The sequence below is a fragment of the Papaver somniferum genome, chromosome 3, assembly GCF_003573695.1.
Source record: "Papaver somniferum cultivar HN1 chromosome 3, ASM357369v1, whole genome shotgun sequence".
Classification (NCBI taxonomy): domain Eukaryota; kingdom Viridiplantae; phylum Streptophyta; class Magnoliopsida; order Ranunculales; family Papaveraceae; genus Papaver; species Papaver somniferum.
The window spans coordinates 37,977,382-37,990,080 of record NC_039360.1 but is presented as its reverse complement, the minus strand read 5'-3'; the positions used below and the strand labels follow the sequence as shown (position 1 = coordinate 37,990,080).

The 12,699-nt window shown below is 36.9% G+C and overlaps 2 protein-coding genes across 6 annotated transcripts; one reads left to right on the top strand and one right to left on the bottom strand.

Annotated features, from left to right (window-relative positions):
* Positions 1 to 1,004: 1,004 nt before the first annotated feature.
* Positions 1,005 to 4,872, top strand: LOC113355903. Of its 4 annotated transcripts, XM_026598880.1 has the most exons (4): positions 1,005 to 1,101; positions 1,406 to 1,506; positions 1,631 to 1,686; positions 2,222 to 4,872. In XM_026598880.1, exon 4 carries the CDS (start codon positions 2,360 to 2,362, stop codon positions 4,664 to 4,666), a length of 2,307 nt encoding a protein of 768 aa, XP_026454665.1. In that variant the 5' UTR covers positions 1,005 to 1,101; positions 1,406 to 1,506; positions 1,631 to 1,686; positions 2,222 to 2,359; the 3' UTR covers positions 4,667 to 4,872. The 4 variants fall into 4 exon arrangements, with proteins under 4 accessions (XP_026454665.1, XP_026454662.1, XP_026454663.1 ...); XM_026598878.1 differs by lacking the exon at positions 1,005 to 1,101 and adding an exon at positions 1,119 to 1,190 and having other exon boundaries at positions 1,406 to 1,686; XM_026598879.1 differs by lacking the exon at positions 1,005 to 1,101 and adding an exon at positions 1,153 to 1,170 and having other exon boundaries at positions 1,406 to 1,686.
* Positions 4,873 to 5,578: 706 nt separating this feature from the next.
* LOC113355902 (probable anion transporter 6, chloroplastic) lies at positions 5,579 to 12,699 on the bottom strand. 2 transcript variants are annotated; one of them, XM_026598875.1, is made up of 15 exons: positions 12,262 to 12,697; positions 11,989 to 12,134; positions 11,279 to 11,378; positions 10,923 to 10,975; positions 10,144 to 10,218; positions 9,964 to 10,044; positions 9,669 to 9,727; positions 9,025 to 9,107; positions 8,646 to 8,761; positions 7,940 to 7,976; positions 7,574 to 7,669; positions 6,889 to 7,030; positions 6,298 to 6,350; positions 5,969 to 6,055; positions 5,579 to 5,865 (listed from the first exon to the last, which is right to left on the bottom strand). In XM_026598875.1, the coding sequence occupies exons 1-15, from the start codon at positions 12,637 to 12,639 to the stop codon at positions 5,764 to 5,766; spliced, it is 1,608 nt and encodes a 535-aa protein (XP_026454660.1). In that variant the 5' UTR covers positions 12,640 to 12,697; the 3' UTR covers positions 5,579 to 5,763. The 2 variants fall into 2 exon arrangements, with proteins under 2 accessions (XP_026454660.1, XP_026454661.1); XM_026598876.1 differs by lacking the exon at positions 7,574 to 7,669 and having other exon boundaries at positions 12,262 to 12,699.

Sequence of the window (12,699 nt, the reverse complement as noted above, 5' to 3'; positions counted from 1 at the left end):
AGTACAAGGATTGTTTGCAGCGGATGTGGCGTTAATTAGAAGCCAGTAGGGTGAGCTAACTTGGGTACCAATTTGTTTCAGCATCAGATAAAGTTTGTTATGACCGCATAACATGTCAAGATCAGATTTGGTTTTTAGTCTGTTGGGTGTTGTTTTAAGTTGTTATGCAGCTATGAAAATGGATGCATAACCTGTTATGCATCTACAAAATTTGTTGCATAACTTGTTATGCAGTCCAGAAAACGGTTGCATAGCACGTTATGCATCAACTTTTTCGTCACTATTGAAACCAACAAAAACAAAGACTGCACAACTTGTCATGCACCTACAATAATATCTGCATAACATGTTATGCAGTCGTGAAAATTGATGCATAACCTGTTATGCATCCGAAAATATGGCTGCATAATGCATTATGCATCGAGAAATTTGTTGCACAATCTTTTATGCATCGAGAAAATAGATGCATAACCTGTTATGCATCCGAAAATATGTTTGCATAATGCATTATGCATCAATTTTTTATGTACGCACTAAAATCAACCAAACAATGGCTACATAACTTGTTATAGATGCATAACTTTGTTATGCAGATGCATAATTTGTTATGCAGTCGAGAAAATGGTTGCATAATTCGTTATGCGTCTGCAGAATGTGTTATGCATCTTTTTTGGTGGCTGCATAATGGTTATGTAGTCAGTTTTCGAAATTTTGCCTAAAATGATGATCACCTCCGATTTTTTCGTGAAAAACAAAAATTTAATATTGTTGTTTGTACTCGTTGCGTAGCTCTCTTAAAAAGATTTCCAACGATATAAAATTTGTAAAATTCCAAGACGCGGATTTTTAGATATGTTACATCCAATTTGCGCTGCCAATTATACCCCTGATGCATAACCCGTCATGCGGATGCATAATCCGTCATGCATACATTTTTAATAATTTCATATAATTATGGGTGTCACGGTACCTAAAATTAATTGTGGGCCCGAGAATGAGAATATTTTTTTTTTGGGTCTCCCCCTAAGTTCCCCTAAAATAAAAAGTGGGGGAAGTTAAATTTCGCTTAAATTGAATGCCATTATCAACTATCTTTGTTAGGTAAGGAGTTTTCTTCTCTAATAGTTATGTTACTTAATTAGGTTTTACAGATTTTATAAGAACTTAAAGGTTGTTTACTGTTTTTTAAGGTTTGAGTTTGATTCTGATTCTCTAAGATTAACGTTGATTATTGATTATTGAAATCTTTATTTAGTAATTTTAAGGGTTTGGGTTTTCTGCTTTCCTTGGAATTGTACAGTTGTGTGCAGCTTCTGCTATACTAATATTTGGATGACATTGAAACTTGTTTATGTATGTTTGTCAAAATTGTTGCTGAATTGTTAATGGTGATGCTTACTTACAGATTGCAATATCTACTCCTTAATTTGTAAATGAGGAAGAGCTGCTTTGAAAACATGCTTCAAATTCAAACCCCAACTTGATCAAAAGCAGCAGCAGCAGCAGGTCCATTTCTATCTCCATGTGTTTGTGGGTTTTAGGTTGGTAGTCATCAGTACTGCAGGGGAAGTTGGGGAACCACTAATTTTTTTCATCGGTGGTACTGGATGTTGCATCTGCATTTTTCCAGGTTTTCACACATCAGATGGAAGACAACAAGCTTGCAAAAAGTTGGGGATATTGCAAGTAAGTTTATTATTTACATGTATATGGTCTGCTTGCACACTCAGAGTTAGCAATGGTTAGCATGTTAAGACTGTAGGCCAGACTTCCTTAAAAGAAATTCTTTCCACTTCGGGATATCATAGGTCGAAATGGATGCATTAGCTCTGCTAGAATCAATTATGACAAGCGACTACCCAAACTAGTTTTTGCACTCTACATTCCATGGAACAATTGTATCTAACTTGCAGTGGTAATTCTTCACTTGGTCTCTTTTTAGCATATCCATGTCTCTCTTAAATCACTTTGTTGTAGCCACTAATAAGCATGTGTTTCTTAATTCTTCACGCCCTGAGCAACATATGATTTTGTTTATGTTTCAGCTTAGGACAAGGAACCTATATCATGCCCTATAAATACTCAGTTGTCCAACTTTCAACATAATTATTAAGCTTTGCATATTTGAGGTGGCTGATTTCCAATTAACGGATCAGTTTTTAGTATTAGGATCCTGTTATACTTCTTCTTCATCTTATCATCTATCTGTGCTTCCCAACAGCTCCGAAGCGACAAGGTAGCCCCAGACAGAATTAGACTTCTCAATCTCAAAATCCCTCGATTCCGATTCCGATTTGTGAGGGTGTTTTAGTTTTGGAGTCTAAAGAGCCTAAACGAATCAAGCAGTATCAACTCAGAGATGGGTCTTTCATCACGGACATGTATGAACCAGCAAAACATAAAAGGGCCAGTTGCTATTCTGTGGGACATTGAGAATTGTAGTGTTCCTAGTGATGTTTGTCCCGAAGATGTGGCTGGCAACATTAGAACGGCTTTGAGAGTTCACCCCATTATTCAAGATGCTGCAATTACATTGTTTTCTGCCTATGGAGATTTTAGTGCCTTTCCAAAGCGTCTTAGAGAAGGTTGTCAGAGAACTGGTGTAAAACTTGTAGATGTCCCAAATGGAAGGAAAGATGCTGCAGACAAGGCCATCCTAGTTGACATGTTTCTCTTTGCACTTGACAACCCTCCACCATCTACAATCTTATTAATCACTGGGGATATCGATTTCTCTCCTGCTTTGCACATACTTGGCCAGCGCGGGTATACTGTTATTCTTGTTATCCCTGCTTCAATGGGTGTATCATCTGCCCTAACAAAAGCTGGGAGGTTCGTTTGGGATTGGCCTAGTGTGGCTCGTGGAGACGGATTTGTGCCTCCTAAAACTCAAATATCACGTGGCTTGTCCCAAGTTGCTGGATATGTCAGGGGGTTTCAAGTTAATGGAAACCCGGACACCCAAAATGATGAAGAAACAATTGTGGATAGGGGAATAGCAACACGCAATGAGGATGCAGCTCAAACAAATATCAACCAGCGGAACTCACATAATCGCCACTCAAGATCAAGAAGTCCCCCATCTGGTTTGAACGATGTTCCAGGAATGCCAGCAAATGAAGAAGACCATCCTGGGGACATAAATGGTCTTAAAGGTCAGTTGGTGAAATTACTTGAGCTCTCAGGAGGTTGCCTACCCCTAGTTCGTGTTCCTGCAGAGTATAGCAAAAAATTTGGCCGGGACCTGCCATTTTGTGTGGCTGAATTTGGTGTGAGCAAACTTGTCAACCTTCTCAACAAGATGGCCGATATAATGACGGTAGAAGGGGAGGGAGACAAGAAGTATGTTTATCTCTCTAATGCGGACGACAAACATGAAAAGGTAGAAAACAGTAATCAGTTAGCTGTTTTTCCAGAAACAGACGAGAGAGGTAAGGGATGTGAAGAGAAGACTGTAGATACTAATGGATGCACCACCAAAAGTGATGAAGAAGCAAACTCCTACTCAGGGAACTCGCAATCTGGTTTAAACGACATTCCAACGATGCCTGCAAATGAAGAAGAGACAACAGTGTGGGTCCAGCTTCAACATAGAGACATAAATAATCTTAAAGGTCAGTTGGTGAAGTTACTTGAGCTCTCAGAAGGTTGCCTGCCCCTAGGGCGTGTTCCTGGAGATTATCACAAAAACTTTGGCCAGCAGTTGTGCATGGCTGAATATGGTGTGAGCAAACTTATCAACCTACTCAAGAAGATGTCTGATATAATGACGGTAGAAGGGGAGGGTGGCAAGAAGTATGTCTATCTTCGAAAAGCCAATGACGGACACGAAAAGGTAGAAAACAGTAATCAGTCGGCTGTTTTTCCAGAAAAAGACAAGAGTAAGGTATGTGAGGAGGAGACTGTAGATACTAGCGTATGCACTACCCAAAATGATGAAGCAGACTCCTACTCAAGGAATCCACAATCTGGTTTAAGTGATGTTCTGCCTGCAAACAAAGAAAAGGCCCCTGGGGACATAATTAGTCTTAAAGGTCAGTTGGTGAAGTTACTCGAGCTCTCAGGAGGTTGCCTAACCCTATTTCGTATTTGTGGAGAGTATAACAAAATCTTTGGCCAGCAGTTGTGCATGGCTGAATACGGCGAGAACAAACTTGTCAACCTTCTCAAGAAGATGACTGATACAATGACGGTAGAAGGGGAAGGCCAAGAGAAGCATGTCTACCTGCGTAATGCCAATGACAGACATGAAAAGGTAGATGATAGTAATCAATTAGCTGTTTTTCCAAAAATTGACGAGAGAAGTAAGGGATGTCCGAGAGAGGCCGTAGACATAAAAGTATGCACTATCCCAGAATGCTCCTCTGACGAGTTCCCAGATGATAATAAGAGAGTCATGGTTGGACCAAATGACAGTCTCAAACAGTTTAAACAAGAAATACTGGAGCTTCTTGTTAGTTGTTCATGTAAAATTCACCTGGATAGTTTCGAAGAAATGTACGAACAACGTTACAAGAAGGATTTATATCATCAAAGCTTTAGTGTGAATAATCTAGAGGAGCTGATTGATATGCTATGGGACGATGTTAATTTTTATGAAGAACAAGAAAACAAAAGAAAATTTCTTGTCCCCAACTTTGCGAAGCTGCGTTTTCAAACATTTTAATGTCTGCCAGTATCAGCTTTTCTGTATTATGTTACAAAGCTGAGCCTTGAATTGTCCGCAGGAAAAAATCATTTTAGTTGCATCTACAAAATTTAGTCTAAATTTTACTCATTTCTCTAGCATTGTTTGATAATTAAAAGAGTTCAACCCGAATTGAACTCTTTTTATTACCAATCAGTTAGCTAATAGCCATGATATTATATGAAAGAAATAAATTGTGTTTAACTTATTTTATTTTTTGATATTGTGTTTTCTGTTTTCTGCTTTCTGCTTTACACAATTTAATTTTATTTATTTATTTTGTAAATTAGATATTTCATTTAAGAACTAACTTCGGGAGTTAGCAACCTTTACTCTTGCAGTGTCATATCTAACATTTGATTTATCTATTTTTAAAGCCTGAAGGATACAAGATGGGAGTGTATGAACCCAATTAAAAACTGTACTAAAAGTCTTAGCTTCTTTAGCTAGAACTTTTACTTTTAGAAATCGAAAAGTTATTTCTGTTTTGTAATAGAGATTTTTAACGGCTCAGTACTAACAGTTTTAGCTTCTTTAGCTAGAACTTCTACTTTTAAAAATCAGAAAGTTATTTCTGTTTTGTAATAGAGATTTCAAGGGCCTTGCTAGCTTCTTCTTTTCTTATAAAACCTGTGAGCTATTAACTTTTGTCACATTTCTAAATTTTTCTTATTTCTGTAACATTATTTGATCATTGAGAATTAACTTTTTATTATTAATCAGGCAGCTAATACAAAAGCTATTGCGATACAGCAATAAGATCCTCATGAATAGGGTCTAGCAAGCCACAAAACATGGGATCTTGGAGGAACCAACAGCGTAAGATGTTTTTTTATCTTTTTGTTTAATATTGCTGAATAGCTATCAACAGTGTAAATAATATACTACTGGTATTACAACCTTCCACAGCTCCGATTACTTTTTCTAAAGAATTTACATGTGGATCTGTGCCTTATATACAACTCTCAATTTGAACAATGGGGTCGATATACAACATAACAATCATAGTCACCGTAGTGCTATGAATCAACAATCAAAATTATATATTGCGAATGCCCGAAGTTAATAAAATTGGGTCAGTCGCTCTTGGAGAACTTTTGAGGCTTGCTGCTTGCATATTTTAACCACACAGCAGTACCGGTCAAGTAGAAGAAGATTGACGGAGCAAATAATGACATCTAAAGGATGGAAAAGAAGGTGTTATTAAGAAAATTATCGGTTTTGGGAGAAAATTAACAAGTATGGACAATTTAATAAGGCTGAAGAAAATGGAAAACTTACACTCCATGAATGTGTTGAATCAAGAAGATAGCCCGTCAACGCAACACCAACAATTCCAGGTACTGCACCAACCGTGTTAGTAATACCCTGTACAAAGAGATGGTTGATTGATGCCCGATCCATTAAAAACTTCTAGCAATAGAATAAAATAAAGAATGGGCAGGTTCTCAAGTTTCATTGTGGTGAATGACAAGAAATATGCAGCGGAAGATGAGAATCTTGGGACTGATTAAAATCAGGCTTCCGTTTCCTACTATCTATCACCAATCAAGTGCTCATATATATTACACACTTGATATAAAAGGCCGGAATTATGTATACCAACATACCAGAAGTATACTTGCATATTCTGGAGAAATGTCCTGATGGGTGCAATAAAGCCCTGCAGCAACATAGGACATCATTAAAATAAATCATAAGACAAAGGAATGGGATGTTTTAATGGTCAAAGCTCAACCTTAAATCACGGGGATTAGCATGTCACATGTAACCAGGACAAAATTATAGTACACTTTGATTAATTTTTTTTAGTGGGAACCTGATTTCCTGGTGTGCCTGGCTACCCTGAATCCCTGAAGAACTCTGTAGGATCCTTCAAACCAAGTCCTACCCTATCTCACGTAGCTATTTGTGATCAATCCTCACATAGTCACATTTATACATTAGGATAGTCACGGGAGAGAGGATTTAATATCATAACACTCTTCACATGTTGGGGAACAATCAAAACCAAGGATTTAACCCACATAGCAATTTCTGATCTTATCCTAGAATCTTGTTTCCAATCCAAAATCCTAGGAAAACATGAATGACCATTTAAACACAGCATTCATTAAACTCCTGAAGTGCTGAACATTAAATAAGGTTACAGCCTTGACCATGTTCAGTTGAGAACAATTTCAAGCATGAGGTGGTGTTACCTGATAAAGCAAAGCTTGATAGTGCTAAGCCACTAGTGAGAATCGCCACCACTTCCCAAGGAGGCAACCCAAGATCCACAGAGGAAAGAGTCATACAAAGTGCAGGAGACAAAAACGCAATTGTTTGGCAAATTTTCCGCACCTACTTGCAAAGCACATAAAATATTATCAGAAATTGAGCAAGAACTCAAACCAATTAAAAGAGGCTACAGTGAAATCCACAGTTGAATCTTACACTAAACAAGTTAATGCCTTAATGGCATTTTTGGCCAACTACTTTAAGTATGACGAGGGAAAGTAGGGAAACATAAGATTCACCAACTCTAAGGAGTAGTAATGGAGGAGTGGTTAAACAAAAATGAGACCTCAGGTATAGTTTTCATTCTATGGCAAGTGGGCAGAGTGGAAAATAAACAGTGTTCCTGTTAATCATGGTGACTGATAAAATGTCTATCAGATCCCCATAAAAAAGAAGAAGCATATAACCTGCACAAAATATAAAACCTACACACTCTTTTGTGTAATGTTTATGAAATTGCTAATACCAACCGCTGTGATGTTCCATGTAAAACAACTATCAACCATAAATTGAGCCCATTGACAAATTAAAGAACCACATCTATTAAAACGATGTTTGGTACTTTGAAAGTTAGAAACAAAAATAAGGACATTGTCTTCCCCATACCGTTGTTGTTTCCACCCCAGAGGATATTAAATTGTCAGCAACTTGTGATGCAACGCTAGTAACAAGAATTGAAGCCAGGGGAGGAAGGACAGAAACCTGAATACAACAGAATTAATGAGAGGTATTCCTATTAGCATTTTGGTAAAAGTCAGGTGAAGTTTGATCTATAGATGTTGGATATCAGAGAAAAAATGAGGTTGAGTAACATATTTCTACAGCTTCTCATAAGTTAAAATATCCCTTGATCATGTAATTTCCATTTAGGAGATTGAAGACAGTTCTCTGCTTGACCACATTCTTGCCTGAGGGTCTTAAAAAAATAAATAATGCGTATTGCTCTAGATGAAAGTTCACTCAAAGGCTTACCCATGCAGCTTCAGTCAAATTCAAATCCAGCTCCTCACTGCATTGCACAACAATTAAACCATAAGTTTTTTATTTTTTGCTGGTTTCTCAATTCGACATAAGAAACAGCACATAAATAACTATTTTCTAACCACTGATTCATAAGATAATGAAATAAGAAGGTCGGAACTAATCATCAAAGAGTATGGACACGTAAATGAGTTTCTTCGTCACCAGTATCAACATGTCCATACACAATACTGTACTTTTGTTGAATAATGGAATTGGGGATCATGCTATACAAGAGTTAACAAACATAAATCTGGTCTTCAATGTTGATGTCGAAATTTTGACAAAGAAGTTTTTATGCAGAGACGTGTCACTTTTATATGTGATATTGAAGGCCAATCAGTAGGTAATTATTTGGTAAAAAAACTCTTGACAAGTTGTATGACATGCAGGCAGTCAAATCTTTGAGTTGCGGGATTTTTAGACACCAGTTGGAGAGAAAACTTTAGGAGAAGGGACTCTCGGTTTATGGTACATAACTCATTATTCACTATCCACATAGACACTTTCTTCTTCGTGTAAAGTTCAGTCTCTTTCTTTTCAAATATAAACCGCAACCACAATAATTCCAAATCTTCATAAAGAAGTTATTGAATAACTAATCCAAAATAAAGAAACAGCAAACTCCAGATTTTGCCAAAAAGAAGAAAAGATATACCTAAAATAAGTCGGAAGCCAAGATAAACAAGTATAATGTCCCCAACTTCCACAAAAATGAGCATATGTCATTGCCCATACTGCCTCGCTTTTAAGAAACGACTTCCAAGGTACATCCTGTACATGTGATAAGCCAGTCAGAAATATATAACTGAATCAGCAGATGTCGGGAAAGAGAACCTAAATGTATGTGCGATTAAAAGTGAGTCGAATCGGTGGAATAGATTTGGATGTTTTTCTAATTGCTACTCCTTGTTAGCAACTGGTCCCTGTCATGCATATTGTTACTCCTGTCTTCAACATTTCGAGAATTTGGAGTGATAATTCTAGCAAATGATATTCTGTCTAAGCAAACTATTAATCAACAAGTAGCACTCTACCTTTAGTGAGCTGCCCACATCTTTCCATGATTTTGTGCTGGAGTTAGATGTCACAGGGCCACTAGCAATACTCTGGGGTGTTCCTGTCAAACCCAAGAGGTTAGAACTCTAACTAATTTTCGGGTAGGATTTGGTCATGAAACCATATGACAGAAAATAGACACGTTTTCACTGGAATGTTTTCATGCATTGATAATACATTTTCGGGTAGGATTTGGTCATGAAACAGAATGACAGGAAATAGACACGTTTCACTGCAATGCGTTCATGCATTTAAAACACTTAAACGGCTCAACAGTGGACTAGATCTGGATGTGGAACTTCAACATGTATTTTATGTTAGTCAAGCCCTTGTGTAAGTGAAAGAGCTTCAGGAAAGAGAGGCTGAACCCCGGTTGGTAAACTTTCCAATCCAGATCCTTATATTAAAAACTAGCATTCTGCTCCTTGACAAGTAATTCAAATCTCAGGAAGACTTTGAGTTTCCAAAATAAACCCGCAAACCTAATCTATACTAGACATATGGAGTTCAAATGGCCCTGAATTTGCATTGTCAAAAAGTATCACTGGATTGGCAGTAGTTTTAGCTCACAACAAAAGTAGTAGTGAAAAAATGAGCAAACAATACACCACATGATACTTACTTGTTATGTTTTCAACCGCAAATGCTGACTGCCCCTCGATAAACTGAAATCCGAAGCACCTTCATGAATTTGTAAATTTCCAGTACTTCTCAGAATAAACAAATTCAAGCTTTTAAGCTACTGATATTTGAAACCAAATTGACTTCAAAATAACTTTTCTCTTTTGCAATTCCATGTCATCTATGACTATGACTGAATAGATAAAAAAATAACAATAAAGGAGCTCATAGGCATTTCACAGTTCGAACATGTAAATGAATTGCAGATAGGTGTGGTATGAGTTAATTTTACTCACCAGACTACGCCAAAAAATCCAAATAAGTAAAAGACAGATTCCCAGCCATAAGTTTGGATAAGGGGAGGAGCCAAGATAAGCCTGCAGAGTTTTTAATTCAAATGATAAGCACAGTAACGACAAAAACCCTGTTCACATTTATAGCCACCGTACTATAATCCATACGTGAAAGGCACATACCCTGCAACACTACCTACACTCAAACCACCAAAAACAAATGCAACTGCTCTTGAGCGTTCTTCTATTGGTATCGACCTGCATATGATGAAAACCCAGAATGACCTACCGAAAAGAAAATCATATGCTAGACAATATAGTATAATAATTAAGCACAGCACACCATTTCATGTGAATAAACTCTTGGCTTATACGAGTTACTACAGATCCTTATGTTTAATAATTAAATACAAAAGAAAGTAAGGAAAAAAAAAACAAGAAGAACACGACAAGCTATTTTCCAACCCGCCTCCTGAAAGATAATTCTGGTCAGAGGGAGAGAAGAGAACCATCAACAGAACCACTACTGTATATTAGCGGATAATTATTCAATGTTAGTTAACATGATTCAGGGATCATGGGATGCAGATTGTTATTTTATCAGATGGAACAGTTACTTCAAAGAACTATTAACAGGGGAACTACCCAAAAGCATCTTCTGAAATATTTTATGGATTCCCATAATACTCAACTAAGAAGAAACCTTATATATACTTCCTCCTGGGTTTTCTGCATGTTACTTTTGTTGTGTTACTCTTGATTATAGCTAAGATCAAAAGTGCTATAACCAGTTACCATGAAGACAAAATTAGGCAAGAATAAATAAGAGATATAGGATACATGAGTTATAGAGCCAAAATATCGTGGAAAAGTAAAGATATAAATATTATTTTCTTGACTCTCAAGCGATAGTTGGTGGAATTATCATGCTGCATGTTTACATATATGTGCTAGTATCTTGCCTGGCAATAAGATCAGTTGCAGCAGATGGAGAAACACCCTCTCCTATCCCAACCTAGATGCAAAGAAAAAGACAATTCCTTGTCAGGTATTAGAAGTAATTATGTAATCAATGCAAGCAATGACCTAACAATAAGATTTGTACCAAAAGAGAAATGAAAAAGAAGAGGGGGTGGCACAAATAGATGAACATGGTACTGGATCATAACTGCAAAACTGATTGTGTATAACTTTTGGTGTCTCAATTAGCAATTCTCAAAAGAGGTTATCTAAAGCTTTTGAAAACAGAATATACGTATGCTGCAAAGATGGAAACCATACAGCAACACATCAGTTCTTTGAAAGAAAATTCACGTACCAAAATCCTAGACAAGACAAGTGCGGGCATAAATCCTGCTGCAAAAGGAACACAGATGGTAGCCAAAGACCACATTAAAACTCCGACCTCGAGAACTTTCCTGCAAAAGTCAGGAGATCACATCAAATGTCAATTGCACGAAAACCAAACACGAATGACATTGAGACAAACACGTGACTCAGTTTTCAGCCATGTGCCGAAGCTATCGAGAAAATTCCGTAATAATCAACAGTATATGCCTAGTTTTCACCTATTTGGAACTCTTTTTGTCATCTTCTTCATAACATAACTTTTTTCTTGTGCAACAAAGAAAATCCTTAAAAAGAGCACATCACTCATGCCTATCATTAAGCACACACTGGACTCTGAATCACTAGTGAAACCAACCATACATTTTGGTATCGACTCAAATGTAATTCGGAGCTGGATCTACTGGTACATTTTTTAATGTAAAACTAAATATAACAGTTTCTTTCCATCATAAATGCTGCTTAATTCTATTAGTTCACTACTTAAGTTACCGCAGTCATAATTACTAACTTGTGCATGTTTCCTTTTTCGAAACAATAATATCAAACCAGCAAGCACATTCAGCCCAATTATCATCGCCTTACCACAAACAACAATCTAGTAGCATATATACCAACGCATGCAACAACTTATGAATCTCAAATAAAAATCACCATGAAGTAGTATTTTTAGAAACTAACCTTCCACCGAATAACTTTGCGAGCCACCCACCTGGCAGTTGACTTAATGCATAACCCCAGAAGAAAGATGATTGAACCAATCCAGCAGTAGACGAATTCCACCCAAATTGATGTGACATTGGTATAATAGCAATACTCAAATTCACCTACAAATATCCATGATTACACATAACGCACACAAAATCAACACACAAACAAACATTTATGTACTAATTGATGAAGACGATGACCACACAAATTCAGAAACTACTGATAAAAAAATGAAACTCTAACCTTATCCATATTGCAAATAACAAAAGCAAGAGAAGTAGTTCCAATGAGTTTATATCTTAATGGAAGATCTTTCCATGGAGGCCATTTTAAATGAAGACCTTCATCACCACCACCACTTCCACCACCATTTTTATTGTCATCTCCAACTAATTGAATTTCTTCTCCAGAAGAAGGTGTAATCGACTTAGTTTTATCTGACTCACTAACTCGTAACCCGGTTTTAACACCACTTCTTTCACTTCTAATTCTGAGTTTGGAATTAGGGTTTAAAGAGAACAAATGCAATCTACTACTCTGCAATTGATGATGATGAGAATTTGAGATCGAATATTGTGGAATTTTACACCATTTTTCTGTTCTGAGTGCAAAATTCGTCATTTTCTGAGGTTGAGGTTTGATTTGTGTTAATGGAGGAGAAATGATGAAGAAGAGCTTTTG